The 25,982-nt window shown below is 37.1% G+C and overlaps 2 protein-coding genes across 3 annotated transcripts in view; both read right to left on the reverse strand.

The window, feature by feature from the left end:
* Nucleotides 1-90: 90 nt before the first annotated feature.
* On the reverse strand, nucleotides 91-18,853 carry LOC107553607 (mucin-17-like). Its single transcript, XM_016235896.1, has 47 exons — nucleotides 18,578-18,853; nucleotides 17,808-18,044; nucleotides 16,513-17,077; nucleotides 16,273-16,379; nucleotides 16,079-16,135; nucleotides 15,713-15,832; nucleotides 14,729-14,859; nucleotides 14,443-14,537; nucleotides 14,253-14,307; nucleotides 14,022-14,147; nucleotides 13,675-13,902; nucleotides 13,298-13,510; nucleotides 12,626-12,796; nucleotides 11,799-11,874; nucleotides 11,526-11,709; nucleotides 10,939-11,012; nucleotides 10,665-10,838; nucleotides 10,330-10,570; nucleotides 9,894-9,942; nucleotides 9,228-9,370; nucleotides 8,907-9,129; nucleotides 8,618-8,787; nucleotides 8,441-8,498; nucleotides 8,205-8,282; nucleotides 7,954-8,101; nucleotides 7,736-7,878; nucleotides 7,513-7,656; nucleotides 7,226-7,322; nucleotides 7,031-7,130; nucleotides 6,878-6,944; nucleotides 6,422-6,611; nucleotides 6,112-6,316; nucleotides 5,953-6,025; nucleotides 5,499-5,842; nucleotides 5,173-5,397; nucleotides 4,946-5,048; nucleotides 4,321-4,564; nucleotides 3,901-4,240; nucleotides 3,564-3,669; nucleotides 3,314-3,443; nucleotides 3,074-3,236; nucleotides 2,873-2,978; nucleotides 2,232-2,590; nucleotides 1,795-1,888; nucleotides 1,422-1,701; nucleotides 1,100-1,307; nucleotides 91-954 (listed from the first exon to the last, which is right to left on the reverse strand). The coding sequence occupies exons 2-47, from the start codon at nucleotides 18,029-18,031 to the stop codon at nucleotides 844-846; spliced, it is 7,542 nt and encodes a 2,513-aa protein (XP_016091382.1). The 5' UTR covers nucleotides 18,032-18,044; nucleotides 18,578-18,853; the 3' UTR covers nucleotides 91-843.
* A 1,630-nt stretch (nucleotides 18,854-20,483) lies between these two features.
* The window catches only part of LOC107553608 (disabled homolog 2-like), a 22,351-nt gene continuing 16,852 nt past the window's right edge, over nucleotides 20,484-25,982 (reverse strand). The window contains exons 10-13 of one of the 2 annotated variants that reach the window (XM_016235898.1): nucleotides 24,570-24,717; nucleotides 23,486-23,983; nucleotides 21,296-21,375; nucleotides 20,484-21,155 (exon numbers count right to left, since the gene is read on the reverse strand). In XM_016235898.1, coding sequence (XP_016091384.1) covers nucleotides 21,087-21,155; nucleotides 21,296-21,375; nucleotides 23,486-23,983; nucleotides 24,570-24,717 — 795 coding nt within the window. In that variant the 3' untranslated portion in view covers nucleotides 20,484-21,086. Of the gene's footprint in view, nucleotides 21,156-21,295; nucleotides 21,376-23,485; nucleotides 23,987-24,569; nucleotides 24,718-25,982 lie in introns of both variants that reach the window. The other variant, XM_016235897.1, reaches the window with a different exon arrangement.

A 25,982-nucleotide genomic window follows, 5' to 3' on the forward strand; every position in this document is an offset into this window, starting at 1 on the left:
GCAGAAACATGAACTTTTGCAGTTTGCTTGTATCTTTACATATTATTGATCTCAATAATTGAGTTATGACTCTTATCCAATGTGCTGTTATTTTGTCAAACACACCATTACATATAGCTTAACAAAATGTTTAATTTCACAAAACTCATGTTCATCATGCTAAAAAACGGACACTCCAAACGCCAGAAATATAATACAGTCAGAATAGTTTGTTCAGTTTAAATCACTCACTTTTTTTATTTACATTTTTCCTATTTAAGTGCAGTGTATTTTCTTATAACTTCTCCACTGCTGTAATATCCAGACTTGCTACTATGCTACAAATTGCAAATACAACTGACTATTGGCAATATCTAGTTATTTATAAACATTCTTTATAGTTAATTTAAATCATCAATGAAGAAAGGTATTATAGCCCACAAAAGGGCTTTGCCCTCAAAGAAAAACAAAAAGTAACATACAGTACCCATAAAAACAAATATATTTGCACTGAACAATACGATATTTAAACTGAAAAGCAGTAAGTAAATGCCAGTGATAAAATCTGTTGTGTGATGTTCAGCATTAAATAAACAGAAATAAATAACAGAGTTGTGACTGATGTATCACTGCATGTCATCACACACACACACACACACACACACACACACACACAAAAAAAAACATTCAAGTTTTTATACAAGTTTTTCCTTCATGAACAAAATGTAGTTAGAGAAGCTGTATTACTAACAATTCTCTAACAGGTCTATAATTAGAAGTGTAACAGTGTTACACATCATTCACTCTAGTGCAATGAACTGGAATAGTAGAAGAGAAATTGAACCAGAACATCCCAAATAAGAATCAATCCGAATCCACAACTTCCGTGAAGATGTCATCCAGTAAGAAGTGGGACACTCGAACAGGATTCTTATCAGCATCCAAATCGGAGACAGGAGGGCTATTTTGAGGAGACTGCACAAGAGAGGATGTAGCATTAATAAAAACTAATAAAAAAAAGATGTCAACAATTTTAACCTTTCAATTCCTTATCTAACATTAATATAAGGTGTAATAATGTACAGAATACAATGATTTGCTTATAGATCACAGCTTGTACCTGATGATCTGCTGATGTTCGGGAGGGTGTGGTGGACACTCTGGCTGGGGACGAGGTAGGTGTGGATGTGTTCTCATCAGTAGCCGTTAATGGTATACGATGAAGGACAACCCTTGGTGAGTATCCTGACAGCACCTCATCAGCATGTGATTCTAAACCAGAGCTTCTGCTTCCATGCAAAACCAGAGATGCCTTATGCATCTCATTCCTAGGAGTACAAATTGATTTAGCAGTTGTTTTTACTTGTGAACAGCACTAAATATTGTGGTTTCAACAAGAATTACATACGGTGTCATTGGCATGAAATGGAAAGTATCCTTACCCTCTAGAAGTGGTTTTCACAGTGACCGGTGTGCTGTGATGCTTTGGTTGCAGGACACACTGGGCACTGCAGATTTCCTCTACAGATAACCTTTCTAGCTGTATTCGACACACACTTGAGATCTCTCCTGTTTGTTGTCTTGTTGGAGTTCCCATGGACTCCTTCACGTTTGATGTCCGAGTTCGCGGAGGTGTTGTCGGGGGGGCTTGGGTTGACTTTAGCACACAAGGTTGAACTTTAAAGCGTCTTTCAGGTGATCTTGGTGTCATCTGAAATGTACCTTTTTAAGAGAAATCGGAAGAAAAAAAAAATCAATAGCACAAAATATAATGGGGACAAAGATATATAAAGTCTATGATGAAGAATGACTGACTTCTTGTTGGTGAGTTTTTTGCTTGTGAATCTGACAGACTCTCATTTGACTTCAAAGTCTTTGGCATGTCAGAAGTAGTGTCTAATTGGTGTACCTATAAAACAGATTTTTGCAATGTCATTTGCACCACCTTGTTTAACGTTTTATATAGGTGAATCTCGAAAAACCTGACCAGGTCACATTTCACTCCAAAAATTACTTCGATATTTTGTTCATTTTACTCCCTCAATATATTGTGTCTGGTATGGTGTTTTTTTTTTCTTCTTTTAAATCATTTTATTTTATTAATATTTTTTAAATAATTGTGATTATTTAACGTTTTTGAATAAAGGATTTTTTTTTCAGTAAAATGTGATCTAGACACTTCTTCATGAGACTTACTCATAAAAAAATCAATTGTTATGAACCGCAATTAAATGCTTCTTAAAATAGCATACTTCACTTGAAATTTCAGAGGGCGTCTCCTCACTCTTTGTCAGACTAAGAACGATTTGCTCATCCTTATGAGGAATGCTTGAGAGACACACTTTTAGGTCCGAGCTGCTCTCTCCAATCTCTTCAGAAACGGGCACAAATGCATCTGACAGCAACATGTGGGAAACTCCTTCACACCAGTTCTCTATCTCATCTGAGTCCATGGGCAGCATATTGCTTTTGAGGGACCACTCTGCTGCTTGAGGGTCCAGGGACTGCTGAGATGTAGCTAAATGTGTCTGTGTAGAGCTGGGCTGACGGAGGTCAGTTTCTGAAGAATCATCTTTTCTTTTTGATAATTTAGGCTTTGGATGCAGTGTGCCTTGAAAAAACAGATTCAATATCGATTGAAAGCATGAATTTAGAAGCAAATCCAAAATCATTTGTTCAAATAATAAATGCATGTTAATAGACACTTAATTTTGACTGAAAAAAAAATAAATAAACAAACAAAGAACATGACCAAAATCATGGTTGTTTTTTTCCTGGATCTGTTGCTCCCAATGAAAAAGCAAAAGTCTTTTTTAATTGGGTTTAATTTTTAACAAACTGCAATTTAAAAAATATATATTTTGCGTTATATTATTATTTTATACATATTTACCTCTCCTACAGTCAGGTGTTTTCCATTTCACTGCCACAGACTGACTGTTGATGTTCACTTCTGTTTCAGTATTTGTTGGTCTCTCAATATCCGTTGACTTCTTGACCTGTGGCAGTTAGTACATTTATATTTTTGTTGAATTTTTTATTGGGATAAAAAGTACTCAAGCGACCAACGGCCTGTCAAAATACAGAAACATACATTGACTGCATCTTCTTTAAGACCAGCTGAGAAGGCCTCTTTGTGAAGGGTGCATTCTGCAGTCTCATCCAATACAGGCACCAAAATATCAGAGAGCACCATGTGAGAAACACCCCCACATGCCTCCTCACAGTCCTCTGAGCCAATTGGCAGCAAGCCAGCACTATGACAGAAAGACCAAACCATCAGTAATTTAACTCATATTTTGATTAAAACTTAAAATGTGCAGATCACTCATACCATGTCTCAGCACTACATTGTGTTGACTCTGACATTATGGTTGACAGAGGAACGGTTTGTGATTGCTCGTCACTCTTAGGGGAATCTCCAGTCTTCCTTTTGGGAAACGTCAGATCTACCAATAACTTGCCTTAAAAGCAAGGGCCATAAAAAGCATCAGAAACGTTACTCAATCAAAGAAAATTCATCACATTGTTACAGAAACTAAGCAGTGAGTCGAGAAATTACGGTTTCAAAAGTTTTTCACCACCTTTTGCCAGAGTGGGTCTTTTCCTCTTGGGTGATACTGATGGTCCCACATTTGATGATTGTGACACTGCACATGACAGGTCTGCGGTATCTGGATCCTCTCTCACCTGTAGTATAGATTTCAAACAAAAGCCAAATTAATTATGGGTATTAAAATTATGGACATAATAAAACAAAATAATTTTGAGATTGTTAACATCTTTAAAGATTAACTTCAATTAAATTTTGAAAAATGTAAAATATGTGGACATAAGAATGTACAATTAAATATCCAATATTGACCAATGCCATTAAAAAAAATATCTAACAGTATTCATTATACCATTCATATAACTAACCTGAGATCTTTCTGCCTCAAGAGGGCTTCTCTTTCCAGTTGTTGTCGTCCATTCCTTGCTCAGATCATCTGCCATTTGTTCACAGACGGGGATCAATATATCAGTCAGCAGCATGTGTGAAACACCTTCATGTGAATGCGTTTCCTGGGCTGCTTCTCCAGCGACGGCCTGCTGGCTCTCTTCACGCATGTGAAGACTGCTTTGGATGGAACTTCCACTAGTCATATGATCACCATCTTCCATTTCAGCAGAAACCGGCACCAATATATCAGACAACACCACGTGTGCAGCATCCTCATGCCCATCCTCTATTTTCAGTTCCACTGGTTGCAATTCAGTGCTATGACAGAAAGTTAAAAAATGTGTCTATAATAACTGTACACAGATCTAAGGATATTTATTAAGATATACGTGTCTTACCATGCTGATGTTTTTGCAGTGCTGAAAAGTTGTGAGGACAAAGCAATCACAGCAGGCTCTCGGTCTAACTCCTCCTTTGGAATATCAGAGAAATCTTCTTGATCAGACCTCTGTTCCACTTTAATGGATTCTTCTTTAATCAGAGGTGCTGGATCATTATACCCGAAGTCAGACCGCTCCTGTCTTGAGAAATCATCTTTAGTAGATGACGTTTTGGGGATGTTAGGCTTCACTTGCAATTTGCCTTGAGAAGAAGGAAAAAGAGATGATAAAATTGAAATGAAACCAATCAGGTTTGTTCTCATGAGTCAAGCAAGTAAGTTTGAGCTTCCATTTACCATATCTGATGTGCTTTATGTGTTGATCAATAAAAGCCCAAATTAAGTGCGTTCATCATATAGCATCTCTCCTTAAGACTTGGATTAAACCACAATTTATATGGATTACTTTTACGATATCTAAAAGCATCAAAGTTTCAGCTGACTGACCTTTCGATGGATGGACAAAAATCTCGTGGTTTTGGAATAACATGAGGATGAGGAAATGATGACAATTGTCATTGTTGAGTGAACTATCCCTTTAAAAGGATCAAATAAGTCAGTTAAAGGGACATTAATATCATTACCTCTCCTTAACGGCACAGTCTTCTCTTGAGACGCAGATGATGTCACACATGATGCCTCGCTGTAAGTTTCAGGCTTTTTAGCAATATCAGCCACTTTTTCCTTCTGTGGACACAAGTACTAATTAACTCAAGTAATGTGCTCCTAGTAAACGTGAATATTTTACGTAAAAAATTTCATAAGGTACATGATAGGACTGTTTGGTTTAAATATAAACAAAAACACTTACTTGGTCACTAACTGTAGGAAGAGATTTCTCACTCTCTGTACGACATACAGAAATGTCCTCAGGTTTTTGGAGCTCACTATCATGAGGGCTTTCCTGTTCCTTATTAAAAACATCCTTCATTTCTCCTGATGCGAGTACGAAGCCATCAGCCAACACCATGTGTGAAACACCCTCATAACCAGCTTCAGTGTTCTCCTCAGACTCCTTTATGAATGTACTGTGCACCTGTGAAGAAACACTTAGTGAATGACTGATTTATCTTAAATTATAATACAGCAAAAACAGTGTGAATGGTCCGTTTCAACGGAGAACAGCCTCTGACTCACTGGAGGGTCAACAACAGTGTCCTCATCCGTCAGGAGCTCTGTTCTGAGAGGGCTTTCCCACTTCACTTGACTCTCAGCTCTCATATCTTCAGAAACTGGCACAAGGGCTGTTGATTTCGCAGCATCAGGTCCAGGATGTGCTCTTCTCTCACGGTCTTCAGGGCTTGAGTGGATTTTAGGACCAACTGTTCCCTGCGCAGATGTTCTCTGGTTGGACTCAATCTCAGTTTGTGCTGTGGCTTGAGATGGTGGTAGATACTGACTGGGTGCACAGTCAAACTGGCCATTTTTTGAAGGCCCAACCTTCACACCTCGCTTTAGTTTTGGCTTGACCTTTATCTTGCCTTCATGGAGAGATCAGACAGGACATTACCATCTCATCTCCCCGAATATACCAGGTTTAATATAGTAATTGATATGACAAATAAAAATTGAATGCAAGTGAATTTCCTACATCTCCTTTGAGTGGGAGCTTTAGTTTCTGGGGATTCTGTCAGGATCTCATCCAACTTCGGCACATCTGTTGGCTTTTACCAAAAGAGAAGAAATATGCTACAAAAAAAATGTATACGTTCTGCAAATTATGGTAACAAAACGGAGTACTACATCATACCATGGCAGAATTACAGGAGAACATCGCGGGTGGACTGATTAAAGGGTTCACATCATCACGACTGCTTTCCTGTGAGGATATCAATTGCGTCCTGGCACCATCTACTGCATCCTTTGAAAGAGGATCCAGGGAGTCATCCACTATCTTGCGAGAACTACTTTTACATGGATTACTGGTCTCTTCTGATGCCAAATGCAGAGATGCACTACAAAACAAGGTCATCGTGGATGAAAGGAAGGGTTAACCAAGAGTGTATTTTTTACTGCGTAAAAAGTTATCTAATTAAATCTGGACTGGAAGGGAAATGTACCTGGAAGCCTCTAATGTGACAGAATGAAAATGTGAACTACTCGACAACAGTGAGGGTGTCTGGAATTGTGCTGGCTGCAGTTCATAAGGAGTAGTGCCCTGCTGCCCAAAGGCAGCCTCATGAAATAGCTGAGAGGCTGGAATCTCATATAAAGTTAAAATAAAGGTGGGCTCCTCCTCAGACTGTTTATCTGTGAAAAGGACAAATTGTTAATTGTTTTTAAAAGAACTTCATACTTTTATTCAGCAAGGATGCATTAAATCGCCAGTAAAGATGTTTATAATGTTAAATAAATGCTGTTCTTTTTAACTTTTTATTCAACAAATCTTGAATTGTTTTTAAAATGTATAAGAAATGTTTCTAGAGCACCAATATCAGCATATTAGAATTCTTATAATATTTCATAATATTACAGTTTTTGTTGAATAAATAAATGCAATCATGCATTCATGCCACCTGTATCCACTCCAGCTGAATCTGAAATTTCAGATTTTGCATTTTGATTGAGAGGGGCACTGCATTCCTGCCAGAAAACATTAGTTCAAAAGTATTTATTTCATTCAGCAAACAGAGAATACACAAGGTGTAATGTTTGTCAGGACTCTTCACCTCAGAAGCTTCTGATGGCTCTTCTGTGCAGTCTTGCTTTTCTGAATCCTGCTCACCTGGTATTTGGATGTCTTCAGCTACAGACTCGCTAAACTGCATCCTAAAGCAACATTTAAACCGCATACTATCAGTCATTTAATAAGATTATATAAATTCCCAATTATTATAAATTAAAGCGGCAAACAATGTACATACGTGTTCATATCACACAGGTTGCTTGCATGTTCATTGGGAGGTGAAACCAGACTGTGTGCTTCAAATGGTGCTGATGAAGCATCACTGAGAACTGGGTCTACAAGAAATCAATCAAATGAACAAACTCAATCATTTGCGTGTATACATAAAGGATGGTTCCTAGTCAGTTTTATGTTTTAACTTAGTTTAAACATGTGGACTAAATATTTCTATAAAGAAAAGAAAATTTGATCAAACTAATTAAATATAACAAAAACCTAAGAAAGTGTTAAAAGTCTAAAACTCACCATTTGGTTCATCCAGTTTACGTTCCTGTAAATCCACCTCAGATGACAGAAGCTTATCTTCTCTGGAGATGTTCTCTATGTCATGATCCAAATTACTGTGTAGGGCTTGAACAGGACTCTGAGCTTCTGGCTTTTCGGCAGAATCTAAATGAAGATGTCAAGTCTCAATCATTGGCGGTAGCACTAGTGACCCTTAAAGCGATATTGTCAATCTGAACCCCACCTTCTTTAGGCTCTAAGGTCTGCTGAGGGTTGATCATGACTGGGGGTGTCCCTTCTAGGTTGGGTGTTTGCTTATCAAAGTGACTGTGTCTCTCTGGGGCAATATCATCTTGAGTATAAACTGAGGAACCATCCGCAGAACAGCTGCACAGATGCAAAGACAGTTAAAAACATGCAAGACAATTTCAGCCATCTACTGATTCATCTGACAGTGCGCACCTGACTGGAATAATCCTCTTCAGCTCTGTCTGAGGTTCCTCAATCATGGCGTCTGTGACTTCAGACTCAACAGGCTCTGTAATTTGATCTTCATTCTCAGACGTCTGCGATGGAGACCTATCAAATTCTCTTCTTCTTTCAGGCACATCTGTAAAAGTCACTGATTTTTAAACTTTTTGGAATCTGCTGCAAACCAAGTTAAGCACTTAATTATGGGTTTTTGATGTCTGAAAAAAAGTATTCTATTGCACCTTCATCTGACGGTGTGGTGTCAAGAACCTGGGGCATCCCAAGGATGGGTAAAATCTTACTCGCTCTTGGAGGACTTCCTTATTTAGATAAGTGGTACAGAGACAAAGTAGTAAATTAAAATGAGTTGAAAGGAAAAAAGACAAAGATAAAAAAGAAAAGATAAAAAAAGAAAAAAAGAAAGATGAAGGGAAAGAAAGATACCAAATAACAAAAGCAATATTGCTTTCAATCTTACCAACTGATGTTAAGGAAGGAAGATCATCTACAGTGGTTTCTGCTTCATCATCCTGGACCTACAAAAAGGCATTAAAGAAGAGAAAACTCACTGCAAGTCAAATATTTTTTATGTTCGGCTTTTCCGTCACATGATCAGAACACACACTGAAGTCACTCCTGTCACAAAATCTCTCACCTGAACATCCTGAGGGCCGTTCTCTTCTGGAGTAACACTACATGTGCTCTCTTCCTCAGGACGGTCCCTGTGCTCTTCTAAAAGGCATTCATTTGGGGTGTTCTTCACTTGGACTTCCACAGGACTGCTACACTGCAGCTGCACTGAGTCACATTTGAAAGACGGGGCATCTGGATTTTAAAAGAACACATGCCCTCATTCAGAACAGAAAACTACACAGTGTTAAACACTATTCACAGGCCACTGAACAGTCTTCTTAGCTCATGGTTTATATACATCTGAAGCTCACTTTCACTAAAATCTGTTGTCTGTACATTCAGAGGTCTGCGGATGGACTGTGCTGCCCGGCTCAGACTGGGTTTGGGCTTGGAAAACCTTCTCCTTTTTTCGACAATGCTTTGTTGGGCAGAAATGGAGGTGGTGTCGGTTTCCTTTACTTCCTGAGAGACCCTCTCTTCTAGAGCACCACTAGTAGAGCCCTGTTCCTCAAGACCATCCCTATGCTCTACCACCTGCAAATCACATCAGCAGTCACTGTTAACTGATTACTACTTGAGTAACGCACAATCAATAACAGATCACACACAGAATAAACTCCACCAGTACTGACGTGAAGATCTCTGGAAGGTGCTGTGTCCTGCTGACTCTCAGAGCCTGTTGATTCCTCTGCAGTGGTTTGTGCTTGAATCCTGAGGTAGTGCTTCACTTCGTCATGAGACACCAACACAACTGCTCTTTTCCGTAATGTCTGACCTTGAGGGGATATTAAAAGAAGCATTACACCCATTTTCAACTGTTAATATGTGTTGCACCAGAACAACAGCGGTTGGCTGAAGATCAGTGATTGAGATTAGATAAAGAGCCTAGAAACAGACTCTTGGTAATATCATCCATTTACATTACCATTCAAATGTTAATACTTTTACTTAGCAAGGATGGATTAAATATATTAAAAGTGATTGTAAAGACATTTACAATGTTTCAAACTGTTCAAAGTTCAAACTGAACTTTATATTCATCAAAGAATCGTGAAAAACTATATATAGCAGCACAACTGACAATAACAAGAAATCTTGTGCACCAAATCAACATATCAGAAAGATTTTGGATAGATCAAGTGACACTGAAGACTGGAGTAATGGCTTGAAAACAGTTATTTTAAACAGTAATAAGCATGAGTAAGAAAAAAAAAAATTATGAGACACAAGTGCTCAATTTGTCTAACTGGTCTTACTATGATGCAATATTTATAAAAACATCAGCAATGCAGACTTACCATTAACTTCGGATGAAGTCAAAAACTCTAAATGCTGTAAATATAAACCCTAGAAAGAAAAAAGGTAATTGGTGTATTAAATAAAATGAGCAGTTTAGTCTTTTTATTGGTCTCTTTACATTCAAACCCTGAACATAACCATAATTGACAAAAAAAAAAAAAAAAGGTCGAATAATGTTCCATATCAAAAGACTGTACTTTCATTGAAGTACAATGCACTACATAATCAGAAATCCATACATTTAAAGATAACAGCTTAAAAAAATTATGCTCTAAAGTTTCTAAAGTATTACGATCAACACCTTTATATTATAGTGATTACTGGCACTCTGTTATGTTAATGCAGGCCCGAAACAGATCCACATCACACCAAAAAATTCCCATTTTTTTTATTGTGGAAATGTTGAGCACATGCAATTAGAGCTATTTGTTTTACCTCCTCCATACATTGATCAGCCTCTTTAGAGTCTTGCATGCCCACTTGATTCGCCATGGCAGTGCTGCTCATGTCCTCTGGTGACGGATCTGACCCAGTATGACACTGGTCTATCTGATCCCCTTCTGAAGCAGTCAGATTGTGCTTGTTCTTTTCTGCTGTTGTCCGCTGCCCAGGAGAACATTTGAACAAGCTTTGCGAAATCTCCTCCTTAGTTGTGCTCTCTGGAATGAGCTTCTCCCTGACACATTACGAGGCAATTGATGAAGATTTGTAATAGAGGACTACCGAAAGAAAATCCCATACCCTGACCTTGGGAAGATCATTTTGCATACCCATGATCCTCTTTAACACCAGGGCCTGCTGTCAAGACTTCACTGCCATCACCTGAAGCAGTCAGATTGCGCTTGACCTTTTCTGCTCTCATCTGCCGTCCAGGAGAATGCTGCGGGCTCTGGGAGGGCTGAGGTTGGTTTTGGATTTCAGATGAGTTGAGTGAATCTTTTAACCTGTGAAGTAATGTAATACAATTTATAACAGATAAAATATGTTTTTCAAAAGATCACCGTGTAGTGCTGTAAAGACCTGAAAGAATGAATCATAATTTACCTTGGTGGAGTTCTTTCCAGAACAACTACAGGCTGATTCTGGAGCTGATCCTCAGCAAGACAGATGATTCTCAACTATAAGAATGAAAATAAATAAATAAATAAAAGAAACATGTTTCAGGATTATCCCTAGTTATCGCTAATGAAATTAACTTGTGACTGTGATTTTGTTAATGGCAAAATGTGTTTTAAAAACAATGGTTTGCTTGGTAGATCTAAAAGCAGCATTATACTGTTCTGTGCACGTAAAGTTTCTATGCGGTAAATAAATAAATGCCAAAAAAAAAACTATTAAAGAAAAAGGGATATTTCACCCAAACCTTGTCATCCCAAACCTGTTGACTTTCTTCTGTGGAATAAAAAAAAATAAAAAAAAGAAGATATTTTGAGAAATGTCTCCTTGAATGTCAAAAGCTATTCATACAGGCTTGATCAAGATTGTGAGTAAATGATGACAATTTTCATTTCTGGGTGAACTATCCCTTTAAAACATTATTTTATCCTGGGTGGTTATCTATATACTGTGGTAAACAAACCAAAAAGAGGCTAGGCAGGTGTGGAATCAAACTCAGATATGTGAAAACATACCTCATTGTCTGCTTCTCTGCAGCTCTCATCTTGACATTCTTCTACTGTATCCTCAAGCTCTACTGTTGCTTTTGGCTCAGAACATATTTTGACTTTCCTTTTTGCCAAATTGGGCCTTTTTAAACGTTTGAAGGAGCTTTGTGAAACCACCTCCTCAGCTGCACTCTCTGGAAAGTGCTTCTCCCTGACACATGTTGATGAAGTTGATGAAGATTTGCAATTAGAGTACTGCTAAAAGAAAATCTCAAACTCTGGGAAGATGATTTTACATACCCTTGATCCTCTTCAGCACCAGGGGCTGATGACGAGACTTCACTACCATCAGCACCAAGCTCAGATCCAGTACACTCTGCGTAAAACATACAAATCAGATGACTTTTAAAAAGCAAACATACATTTTTAGTGATCACTTTAAAGGGGTCATATGCTGCTTTTTTAAAGATCATTATTTTGTGTATTTGGTGTAACAGAATATGTTGACATGCTTTAATGTTCAAAAAACACATTCTTTTTCAAATACTGTACACCTGTCTCTCTCTCTCTCACACACGCGCACGCACACACACTTACTTAAGCTAATAACAAAACAGTAGTTGATTCAGAAGGGCCAGATTGTCATAGCAAAGTCAGAATTACCTCCTCTCCTAGGTTCACAAAACGGTCGTCCATAAAATGCATTGCTGTTCTGTTGTAAGTAATCTTAAAGATTCCTAAATGCATCTACTTCTGGAAGGCCAAATAAAGTGCTTTTGCTTTCGTCTAGAAACACACAGCGTCTCCTTGACATGGCTGCTTCAACACTAACTGCGGTTACTGAAACCATGCCTTCTTTCTTTGCGTGCACATTTGGGTGGCATTATGCAAATATTTCCACATAGTGAGGTAGATATGTGGGGGCGTGTTAGAACGAGCCGTTTTAGGGGGGTGTGGCAGAGTCTTAACTTTGATAAAGAATATCTCTTTGGTTTTGAGACTTTAGTCTTTGCAACTTCAGGGATCTTATCTATGCACAATCAGCTTGTAACACTCCAAAGAGAAAGGAAAACTTGAAATCGCATCATATGACCCCTTTAAAATGTATTTTTTTTAAAATCCTCAACCTTCCTGTGATGTTTTGCTCTTTTTAGTCTTCCGTTCTCTTTTTGTAGGTTCCTTTTCTTCCTTCTCACCCTTTTTGGAGCGTTTCCGCTTTTTAGTTGGGACGGCAGATGCCTCATTGTGCTCCTCATTCACTGCACCACTTTCTCCATCAGTAGGTTCTTCATTCCGTACTGTCAAGTTTACAAAAAAGTATATTTTAAACATGCACACTGCAGTTCAAACGTTTAGGGTGAGTAAGATTTGTCATTATTAAAAGTACTCAAATTCAGCAAAGACTGATCACTAGGGACAGTAAAGACATTTCTAATGGTACAAAAGATTTCCATTTCAAATAAATGCTGATCTGTTGAGCTTTCAATTCATCAAATCCTGAATCCTGAAAAAACTATCATGGTTTCTACAAAAAATATTAAGCACGAAATGCTTTCAACACTGATTAGAAATTTTTCTTAAGCCCCAAATCAGCATATCTGAATGATTTCCGATGGATCATGTGACTAGATGATCCAGACTAGATCATTGTCTGCTGAAAATTCAGCTTTGATATCACCGGAATAAATCACATTTCAAATTGTAACAGTAGTGCAGTGTAAACAGTAGTGTATATTTCTCATTTTGATGTCAGAGGGTCTTTAACGTGAGCTCAGTAATGTCAAGGTATCAACAGAAACCTTCAAGTGTCTTTTTGTTCTTCTTTTTCTTCTGTTTTTCTTCAAGTTTCAATTCTTTCCCCTCCTGGTCACCCTTTTTTGATTGTTTGCGTGTCTTTTTTGATACGGGCATACATGACTGATCTTCACTGTCTGCGTTTACAGAGTCTTCCTCCACCAAGTCATTGTCCACACACACAAGGTCACCATCTTCAGCTTCCATTAAGCATTTGGCTGAAATAATAAACAGATCTAATCGTCATTCAGCTGCTAATTAATACAGGAAATTGTTATGTTCAGACACTGTGTGGGTTTTGGACCATAATGCACTACAAACAACAGACAGAATGGACAAATCTGAATTACAATGAGTAATCACACATAAAAATTTGTCAAACCTTTTTTCGGTGTCTTGTTTTTCCTGCTCGCCTTGCATGTTTTTGGCTCAGTGTCTTTTGTGCGTTTACGCTTCTTGCTTGTGCTTGACGGCACATCCGCTTCATTCATATTACTGCTGTCCTCATTCTCCTTTTCTAAATCAAAACAGACACTGTCCACACTGCACAATTCATCATCATCATCATTAATGGAGTCTTTGTCCTCAAGCTGTTTCACTTTTTTACCATCTGGGTGAGTGAAAGTAAAAAATAAATGAAATTAAATAACAGTGACACAAACAATACTTTGGGAAAGTGTGGTACAGTGGGTTCTTGAGACCTGAGGCTGCCACTCCAGAGCACATTACCTTTGCCTTTCTTTGCTTTACTGGATTTTACAACCAGTTTTATGGATTTGCCTTTTTGTTTGTCTTTAGCCAAGACCCTCTTCAGCAGGAAACTGAAAAGCTCGCTGTCATATGGTCGCTTATTTCCTAAACAGTCAAAATGTCAGAGCAAGGACTGTGCAGTAGATTTTTTTAACAGCATGATAGACAGACAGAGAGATGGATAAATAGCTAAACTTAAAAAATACTCACTGAATGCTTTATCCACTCGCCATGCATTCGCTCTCTCCTCCTTCTTAAATTTACTCTATCAAAAAGAGAAAGACCAAAGCACACAAACAGATAAAGTCTAAGACCTAATGTGAATCAAACTTAAGGTAATACATTTATACTCGGGGTCAGTCAGTGACATAAGGATGTTTGTTATGATTGAGGCTTGTACCTTAATTTCTGTTCTGCTACGGTGAGTCAACAGCTGAGTAATCAAGGAGAAGTCTGTTCCCACCATACTGATGGCCAAATAGAACATATCCGTCTCTGAAACACACGCACTAAAATTTCAAGATGCTCTTAACATGTTTCTTCTCATAACTGAGAAGGAATAAACCAATAAAAAGTATTGATCGTTTAACATTCAACCTACTTTTATGTTTGACAAGAGCGCAAACATCAAATCTCATGTTTCTACACAATTATAAACCAACAGATGTAGCATTTAGTATTCGTACCTCTGACAGACCAGTTTTTCACATAGCATTTTTTCCTGAAACTTGTGTATGTTGTAGTAGAGCCTCGTTCAAACAGTGGATTTGCATTCTCAACAACTGTATCAGATGTCCTCTGAACGCGCACTGTCAAACTGAACACGACACTGTAATCAGTCAGTAATTCATGATTATGCATTATATAAGATGAAATAAACTGTTACTGGCTGTGCTAAATGCCATCTTTACATCTGTAACCCTGCAGATGCATAATTTCACATATCATTAAACAAAAACAAAACACCTAAAAATTAAAAAAAACTATTTAATTACGTGAAAAAGGATCAACTTTAACTGAAAAAAATAAATAAAATTAAAAATATATATATATATTATATAAAATAGATTTCAGTTAGTTTCCAAGTCAACATTTTTCATTTTAAGTACTATAATAACTAAAACGTAATAAAAACTATATAGATATATTAAAAAAATATATATTATATAAAATAGATTTCAGTTAGTTTCCAAGTCAACATTTTTCATTTTAAGTACTATAATAACTAAAACGTAATAAAAACTATATAGATATATTAAAAAAATATATATTATATAAAATAGATTTCAGTTAGTTTCCAAGTCAACATTTTTCATTTTAAGTACTATAATAACTAAAACGTAATAAAAACTATATAGATATATTAAAAAAATATATATTAAAATGACAAAAACAACAATTACTAACATTTTAATTAAAATTGGTGTAAGATGAAAGTGCATCAATTAATAAGGTTTGGCTGGACTAATAAAGTTAATTAATAAGGTTAAGGTTTGGAAGCACATCTGAGAAGCAGTAGGGGAAATGAAAGCAAGCAATTTTACTTTCAACAAACTAACTAATTAATTAGCTGAATAACTAAACTAAATAAATCAATAAATACATCTGAGAGTAATGCTGAAGTGGAAGTTTCCCTTATTAGGTTATTAGATTCATTCAGGCCACCATACCTTTCTTCATCTAAAATCAGTGAGCCATCTTCTGCCACCTTGACTTTGGGAACAAGCAGTTCCTCATCAGCATCATCATCATCCTCCTCCTCGCCTGCTTCTGCCATATTTTTCTGCACCCTGAGACACAAAAACAATGGCATTATCTTGAAAGACATGACTCTAAACAACATGTAAATCAAACCAAATATTGTTCTTTACAGCAGGAAAAATTGCAGTCCTGAATGTCAACTTAATGTTACACTAATTGTCAAAAACAGTGTACGTACTCAGAAATATGAAAATGATTAACCCCAAGTACAAACAGTTCTTCAGTGAATGGGACGTGTGTATAAATAATAATAATACAGGTTTTATTTCACTTACGTGGGAGTTGGTGGAGCAGTGGTCTGTGTTTGAGTCTCCTCTGTGGAAAGGGAGGACCTTTGGAGATGTAAAAAATCATAGGGTATGTTATAATATGGTAACACTTTACAATAAGGTTACATTTGTAAATATTAGTCAACAACATTAGTAAGCATGAACTAATTTAGTTAACTTACTTCATAGTTAGCACTTACTTCATAGGGTTTGACTCAGGCAGGTAATAAATGAAGTCAGCTAAGGTCATTTTGTCACGATCTGGCTCAAAGCCATGCTCACATTTAGGTTGTCTACTCTTCTTCTCCTTTGAGTTGCCAAAAACAAAGAAAGTTTACATATATGAATTTAAAATTTTGACTTTGCCTCTCAATGTTTTTGATAGGTTTCTTTTTTTTCCTAACAACTATTGTGAAAAAATGACTTAATATTGACTTCACCATTCCTTCTTTCTTCCTCTCCAGCTTCATCAGTTCTTTCAGTTTGAGGGCCCTCAAGACCCGCTGCTTGTCTGAAGAAATTGTGGTCCTGAGGGGAGAGTCTGGTCCATCAACACGTGACAGTTTCACATATGGTGAGAGTGTGCATGCAACTGGAGTGACTCCTTGAGGCCCAAAATCCTCATTTGGGATTTTTTGGGGAGTTTGGCAAGGCTTTTGTTGAGACGCTGTTGATAATGGAGATTTTGGACAGCCAGATGTTGATGGAAGACATGGTGAGGATGGAGGGTAGTTGGCTGCTGTAGTGACATCTGAGAATGTAGAGTTTTGGGAATCGTCTCTGCTGATAGCAACTGGGATGGGGGACTGAGGGAAAGACTTGGCTGCCTGGAAAGGGGATGATGTCTTGGATGTCTCTGATGGAAGAGAAACAGTCTTTCCAGTGGATGGAGGAGGAGCAGAACGGACTTTGGGTCTGCCTAAGTTTGGTGTGGTAGAGAATCTACTCCTCCTCTGAAGTACTGTAGTTGCAGGTGTGCTGACGCTAGATGGCGCTCCATCATTACTGTCAAAAAATAAATAAATAAAAACTTGATTTGAGAGGCTTCTGAATCTGAGGTTTGACCACATCACTGTAGCAGCCATATAACTAACTTTTGATTTAGTTTAGGCAGTCATGTAAAGTATTAAAACCACAGAATTTAATTGAATATTTACATTCATGTTCTTGGCTGAAACTAGCTTTTATAGTATTTATTAATATTTTTAATTAGCTTTTATTTTTATATTTCAGATTTAAATTTAAGTTCTTATTAGTTTCTGTTTTTTTATTTTATTTAGCTTTCATTTATTTTAAATTTCAGTTTGGTTTTTAGTAATTTTACAATTTTAACTTACTTCATTTTAGTTGGTTGCCAAGGCAACATTTTGTTTGCAAGATTGTAAATGTCTTTACTGTCAATTTTGATCAATTTAATGCATCTTCGCTGGATAAAAGTATTAATTTTTTTTCAAGAATTTCAAGATTCAAAATAAAAGGCTTAATTTCCACAAACGTTTGAATGGTAGTGTATGTACGATCATAAATGTTCAATTTGATGTTTACACTTTTTCTTGTAGGAGGCAAATGCCATTTTGCCAATTCACCCCGAAATATACATGAAAAATATACTATTTAAAAAAAAAAAAACTTTAATATAAAAAGATGATTTCTAAAACCAATGTCTCCCAAAAATATGGTTCCAAGGGGAAATAACTAATTGTAAATTCTGGGGGTGCTGTACATGTTTGCTTACATGTTCAGTGATGCTTTCTCTGATGGAGAGCCGGGCACATTTCCATCTCCTGTCGCCACAGCAGACTCTTTGACTTCCAGCTGAGACTGTGGAGAAGGTGACAGCGTTTGCTGGGTGTCACCAACAGCTGTGGACCCTTGGGAGCTCTTGTCCTCTGCAGCAGGCGCCACACTTCGACCTCCTGGCCTGACATTGGGCTTAATACTAATTCTGGCTCTTCGCATCCTGGTCAAGAAACTGTGGTAAGATCAAGTCATGTATAAGCTTGCATGTCATACATACATGTCTATATAAGGATGAGGTGTCACGTGACTGAGATAGAGTTGCACTCAGTCACAGCAGGACCAACCCTATGATCATAGACTGTGTATAGACTACAATTTGTGTCATGTGGTCAAGACTGACTGATTTCATCGGTCTGGTGATGGCCATGTTTCGCGTGGCTGCTAAGCTATGTTTTGAAGGATATTATCGACAGTACTGACTAATTAAAGTATTTCTAACCCGTGGGCTCATGTATTTTTCTCACTGAGTGAATTATGAACACCAACATTAGTCGAGATTAAAAATATAAAAGGGGTATCTCTGAATTGTAAAACATGCTCTTATATTGGACACTTATACTAGACAAACGCCTCTGACTCCCGCATGCCTGAGTGTGGTGTGTCCACACTGATTTCCCATTGGCTGCTGACAGAAATGAAGATGCCACAATTACGAGCGACAAAGCGGAAAATGTGTATTGACAACATAAAAGCAACAAGCCTTACTTTAGTTCAAATCACCGTGTAACCCTGTCAATGTGATTGCCGCCATATAAAGTGGTAAAATGCCGTTTCAGCCGGTCGTATGGTATGGCTCCCCTGCAGCAACTTTCCCTGCGTACCGGCCGGTGTCTGATAACCACGCCACTCCAGACCTCTGCTCATTCAGCGAATGGCATTGTGGGTCTTTGTAGTTTTACTGTTACTCTCTTCGCCTCTTTTCTCTCGCAAAAAACTACATTACCCAACAGCTTCAGAAAATCAGCTGCGACTGATAGTACACACGTGGAGCAACACTCTGCCTGAAGGCACGTCGTTAACATGCAATACTATGAATTTAAAACTGCAATTTATATTTTTTTATAGTTTTTTTTCTTCAATTTTATACAGAACAGTTAAAGGAAAGAGCAGCGTTAAAGATATTACTCGAATTATATACTAAGTGGTATTATTTTTTCAAGAGATAATCATACCTGCGTTATCTTAAATGGTTGTTTGGAGTAGCAATAGCATTCTAACATAATACTCTTACCTCAGTTTGTAGTATGTATGCAATACGAATTATGTAAAAAAAAAAAGGAAGAAAAGTGTGCTTGACTTGACATTTTCAGTGTGCTGAGTGACCAAACAGTCATATTAACCAGAAATTTTAACATCATCTTTTTGACTGCAAACCTTCGTCTCATTTTCCCCACCAATCATTATAGCTGCTTTGAAAGAAATAATTTAAAAAAAAAAGTGATAGCAACGACTTGACTTGTAGCATACTAGTTAGAAAAAAAATCCTTGCAGTTATGCTTATGTAGGTAGTAAACCGTATGCTAGCATTCCATTCTGAACATAGCCAGTGTAAGTTACTTCAAATGTTTGAAGTGTACTTCATTCAGCACGTTTTTCATCTAGTAAAGAAAAATGAATTCAGTTATCTGTTGATCCCATTCAGAGATTATAAACCATTGTACTACCAGAACTTGACTTGTGAGACTCAAATCATTCAGCCAGTCATCACTTTATTGTGAAGTAGACCTAACTGGTCTTATACAGATTTGAATACAAACTTTGCAAAAGATAAATAGGACACTTCTGAATCTATTCCACTAACTAAAATTCCAGTTTATTGCAGCGCACATATGTTCTATAGCATCCAAGGTAGAGATGGCATAGTGCATAACAGAGCATATATTTATAAATGTACACACATACAATTCACATAATTCATTCTGACAAGGCTTTAGCATCCAGTACAGGCAGTATAGTACACTTTCTTTTTTTGCTAAACCATTAATTCAGAGATGAATGCATGTCTTGCTGCACTTTTAAGCCTTGCAATATCATGTTTTTCCCACTTAATTTGTCAGGAGGAAACCATTAAAAATAAAGAGCAGTGTAGTAACATATCATTGATTAGTCAGACACATCAATGTTTTATCAAACATTACCTGAAACTTTCTGGATCATCATGTTACACGCAAAACAATGTGCTTGATATTGCCTACAGGCATCATCCTCCAATTCTATGGATAGATATTATTTTTGACCATTTATAGTTGCAGTACCACTGACAACATGCCAGTAGTCGCAATTAAAGATTATTCATTAAATACAATGTCAAATCAAAACAAAAACCGAGAACTTTTGACATGATGACAGTACATACTGTATATATTAGTGAATGTCGCAAGCTCACCACCTCACAAATAACAGAACACTGAATTCAGTTCAAAAACCGGTTGATTAGAGTCAGTTGCTCTTTATAACGAACAGGCCAGAACAGTATGTATCATGTGATCAGAGCAGATCAGCAGATGTTGATTGCAGTTATCATATCAGAGCATCCCTATAGATATTATATACACTTTCTCTCTGCTGTCCATCATGTCGTTTTGTGTTTGTACATTTAATATTTAAAAAAAAATCTGTAATCTTATTCAGTTTATATGCCAGTTCATAAAAATGTTTCTCAAAATTAGTGACCAGTCATGCCCTAAAGCTTTTCATAAATGTGGAAAAGTAAACATATAATGTCAAAATAATACTGTAATGAAGAAAAAGTCATCAGACAAGACAGCAATAACTTGTCTACTGGTGCGAAAATGACAAAATTGCTTTTGAGTGCTTTTAGTACAGAAAAAAACCCACCCTCATCATGTTGTCATTTAGAGACACAATGCACTCAAATTCATGTTTGTTTGGTTTTAACAGCAGACCAGCACTGGATGATGGGTTTATTTTTAGCCTGTCCATGATCATGGTTTATAAAACTAGGAGGGTTGCACACACTTCATTTGGCTGTGACATCAAAGCTAAGAGACCTGCTCTTGAACAGGATGCACTTTAGTGGGAAAGATACATAAAAATGGTGCTCTGTGAAAAGCGGTTGTGGTCGTGTATCCATTAGCTCAACCACAACATTATAAAGCTGAAACACCTGGGATGGAATTGTTTTTTGCATAATTTCTTGTTCTGTGATTTTTGTTTGACTTGGAACCTATGGAGTCATCAAGGTGGACAGCTATCATGCAAATGAGTTTCCAAATGGGTCTCTGAAAGGATCTAAGCCCACTGTCTTTATGGGAGGAGCACTCTGTAAAGGTCAAAAGAAACATAAATATTAAAGAAGAAGAGGAAACATATTATTGAGCCACTCAGAAAAATAAACTTCAAATAATGTTATTGTTTGATGAAATGTTTCATAATCTCTTAAAATAATGCACATATACGTACAGTTGCAGATACAGATGTGCCAAACAGATTTTTTCCAAAGGAGTTGTTGAATGGGTTCTGAACTCCAATCTTCAGTGGCTCTGCAGTGACAAAAATGATTCAAGATGTTACCAAAAATATAACCTACGGATTCCCAAACTTTTTGTCAGCCAAACCCCCTTGACATAAAACAATTACTTGAAGCACCCTCTAAGTCTTCACGTTAATACTTCAATAATTTAACAACACATTTGCATGCTCATGGTTCTCTGATGTTGGTTAATGGCAGGGTTATTATAGTTAGCTAAGACTAAATCCATACAAAACCATGTTACTTGAAATATAAGTTAACTGAAATCAAACATTTAAAAATAAATCACCAATTGACCAATATGTCACCAAGGCAACATTTCTCATTTTCATTTAGTTTAACTTGATGTACTAAAATAATAAAAAAAAGTTAATAAAAACTAGACTTTTAAAAAAACTAACAAAAATGACAAACAACAAAATTACTCAAACTTTAAATAAAATTGAAAAGAACAAAAACAGAAATATAAAAATTCAAACTATTAATAAAACTTATAATAGTATCTCAATGACACAAAAACAAGTCAAGTCAAGTCAAGTCACCTTTATTTATATAGCGCTTTTAACAATACAGATTGTGACAAAGCAACTGAACAGCATTAATTAGGAAAATAGTGTCAATAATGCAAAATGACAATAGTAAACACTCATTTTTCAGTTAAAGACAGTTCATCATTGAATTCAGTGATGTCAACATCCAGCTCAGTTCAGTTTAAATAATATCTTTGCAATCATGTCAACGATATCGCTGGAAATGAAGTGTCCCCAACTAAGCAAGCCAGAGGCGACAGCGGCAAGGAACCAAAACTCCATCGGTGACAGAATGGAGAAAAAACCTTGGGAGAAACCAGGCTCAGTCGGGGGGCCAGTTCTCCTCTGACCAGACGAACCAGCAGTACAGAAAAATCAATATAAGACGTAATAAAACAACACTGGTTATTTTTGTCATCTTTTTAGTTTTGACAGCATTGCAGTCCATATAACAATCACACTGGTGTTTTTAGGAACCCAATCATTTTGAATATAATAATAATAATTATAAAATTGTGTTCATAATTTTAATTTTGAACTCAAAATGATTAAAAATCCTTTTGAATAAATCTAATTATTAAAAATAAAGATGGAAATATACATTTCTATTGTAATAATGCAATTGCGCAATCATATTTACTAAAATTACTTATTTGTTACAAATTAAATGATTCACTTTCAAATGTTAAACCCTAAATCTATTATTCTAGTGTTAAAGGTGGGGTAAGCGATTTCTGGTAGCCAATGTTGACATTTGAAATCACCAAAACAAACACGCCCTATACCCCAAAAGGGTCTCGCCCCATTTTGATAGCTCCGCCCCACACATACAGGTGCATCTCAATAAATTAGAATGTCGTGGAAAAGTTCATTTATTTCAGTAATTCAACTCAAATTGTGAAACTTGTGTATTAAATAAATTCAGTGCACACAGACTGAAGTAGTTTAAGTCTTTGGTTCTTTTAATTGTGATGATTTTGGCTCACATTTCATCTACACTGGATGAGGCACGACACGACATATCCCCGACAGAAAACTGCTGCTGCGTTCTATTTATGACGTATTGACACAAATTTCAAATGATTTTCAACGGTCGCTTTGTCGCGTCCAGTTTACTAGACAGACTTTAGCTGTTGCGGCGCAGACACGGTGTTACTCACCTATCGAGAAGAAACAAAGCAACCTGAATGCTCTCTCCTCCACATCATGAGTAGACACGCCCCTTACTGCTAATTGGCTACAAGTTGGTTTTACTAGTCGGCCCGAATCAGTTTTCTAATGCGTTTTTGAAAAATCGCTTACCCCACCTTTAAACACTCAAGCTTTTTCTGCAGGGAGACCTCTGTTTAGGTGAAATCAGGTTGATGAATGCTTCTCGTTACAAATCTGGTGAAATGCTGAAAACTTTTTGAACTGAAAAATTTTGAAAATTATGCAAATGTGAAATAAAGTGATTGTGGTCGCATTCCCAAAATGCATGTTATGAGCAACTCAAACTGACATCAGATGCAGAGATGCATTTTATGACATTCTCATGTAATTGTTAAAACAGCTGAGATTTTAATTACAAATAGATCCATATCTGCTCACCTTTCCTTGCTGGCACACTTGGTGGCTTAGCCATCTGGAAATCCTTAAACATGTCCTTTATATCTCTCTTCTCCTTTTCTCCTAGAGGATCCAGGTCAACAAAAGCATTACTGTCCACCTTTGGAGCTTCTTTGGTAGCTACTGCCCGAGGTGGAACCAGTGGAGGGGGACTGGAGCTCTGCTGTCTATCGGGCACAAGGCTGGGTGGAAATACGCTGGTCTGGAAGGGGTTCCCCAAGGTTGAATGAGGGCTCCAGGATCCATTGTTTCCATTGGAGACTGGGGTGGTGGTCCATGATGGAAGCTGTTGGGTAGGGTTTGAAGTTCCCAAACTTCCAGGAATGTTTCCCCAGGCAGGAGCAGGAGAAGTGGAGAAGACAGGTGCTTGAGTGAAGGGCTGAGAGACACTGGTGGTGCTGGGGAAGATGGAGGAGAGCGGCTGATTCCACAGAGCTGCTCTAGGAGTGGAGACTGCAGGTGGAGCTTGTAGAGACAACCCTTCTTAAAAGAAAATATAGTGTTGATAAAAAGAAGATGAAATATTACAAAGATGCACTTATTCAGTGTTCCGCTTATGACAAGAATCGAATGGACCATGCATTCCTTTTGGCACAAAGAGTCATTTTTAATTTCAACAGAGTGGTAATCACCATATCAGCCTTCCTTTTGTGAATATTATACTACTGTACTTTAGTCTATTTGAATCATGCACATTGCTTATAAATCATGTAATGTTTTATTTGTTCACCAATATCACTTGCTAGGTATTCATTTTGGACCCTGATGTCAACTTTCAGTGACTTACACTGCATTCAACATTTGATCAGTTCATGCATTCCCTGAGAATCAAACCCATGACCTTTGGCATTGCTAGTGCCGTGCCCTACTGTTTGAGCAACAGGAATATTTATTTATTTATTTAGTCATTTATCAGACGCTTTTATCCAAAGCAATATATGAACAGAACAGCACTCAATCTAGGCTCAAGCTTTCATTTGAATAAGAATCACTGACATTTTGAAAAAGCACTTTTTGGAAGCTCACAAATGTCAAGATATTTATTTATTTGTCTCGTATGTCTTACCAAGAGCTGGGATTGTGTCAGTGGAGGAAGGGCTCCGGCTGAACAGACTGACAGAGTTGACAGGGCAGTTCTCAGGTTGAGGAGGTGGTGATTCTGATTGGCTTGGTGAAACAAATGGATCCGTCCCGAGTTTTTCATTGGAAGGGGACTGTAAAAGATATAAAAAATAATTATAAAAGAGATTCAGCCCATTATGGGGACAACTTGGTAAATAAAAGTGGGGGGGGGGAAACAGACCCGGGATTAAACAAGCATATTGTAATAAATTGTAATGTGAAGAAATATGTAAAAAAAATTTACCACCAGAAGAGAACCTTATAAAATACTAGTTTAAAGGTCAGGGTCAGTTAGATTAAATTAATACTTGTATTTAGCAAGGATGCATTAAATTGATCAAATGTAACAGTAAAGACATTTGTAATGTTACAAAAGATTTTTGTTTGAAATAAATGCTATTCTTTTAAAGAATCCTGAAAAAAATATATCACATTCCCACAAAATGTGTTTCCATATATATATATACACACAGTATATATATATATATATATATATATATATATATTAGGGATGCACCGAAATTTTGGCCGCCGAATATTGCATTTTTGGTTTTCGGCCGAAAATATGAGCCCAGCAGTGTTCAGTGCGCAGGTTCACTCTTCCTCTAGCCATCGTCACTGCACAGCGGTGTGACGCTCCGCTCAATATTCCGCTCTATGAATGTGCATTCCATTGCTCACGGCCCATGTGAACGCTACACTCATGTACCGCTTTTCAGAATTTTCATTTTGGTGCATCCCTATATATATATGCAGTGGGTACGGAAAGTATTCAGACCCCCTTACATTTTTCACTCTTTGTTATATTGCAGCCATTTGCTAAAATCATTTAAGTTAATTTTTTTTCCTCATTAATGTACACACAGCACCCCATATTGACAGAAAAACACAGAATTGTTGACATTTTTGCAGATTTATTAAAAAAGAAAAACTGAAATAACACATGGTCCTAAGTATTCAGACCCTTTGCTCAGTATTTAGTAGAAGCACCCTTTTGATCGAATACAGCCATGAGTCTTTTTGGGAAAGAGGCAACAAGTTTTTCACACCTGGATTTGTATATATATATAGAGAGAGAGAGAGAGAGAGAGAGGCATTAGCAAACCAATCCTTACCTTATGAGTACAACTCAATGAAGCATTGAAAACTGGGGCAGAAAACATTACCAGATCAGATAGAAGTTTGGAGAGCTTAAAGTGACATGCAAGTTTAGAAAAAAGAAAGCATTAAAGGGGGTCATATGATGCGATTTCAAGTTTTCCTTTCTCTTTGGAGTGTTACAAGCTGTTCGTGAATAGATAAGATCCCTGAAGTTGCAAAGACTAAAGTATCAAAACCACAGTGATATTCTTTATAA

Source organism: Sinocyclocheilus grahami, unplaced genomic scaffold (assembly GCF_001515645.1).
Source record: "Sinocyclocheilus grahami isolate Dianchi unplaced genomic scaffold, SAMN03320097.WGS_v1.1 scaffold475.1, whole genome shotgun sequence".
NCBI classification, from domain to species: Eukaryota; Metazoa; Chordata; class Actinopteri; order Cypriniformes; family Cyprinidae; genus Sinocyclocheilus; species Sinocyclocheilus grahami.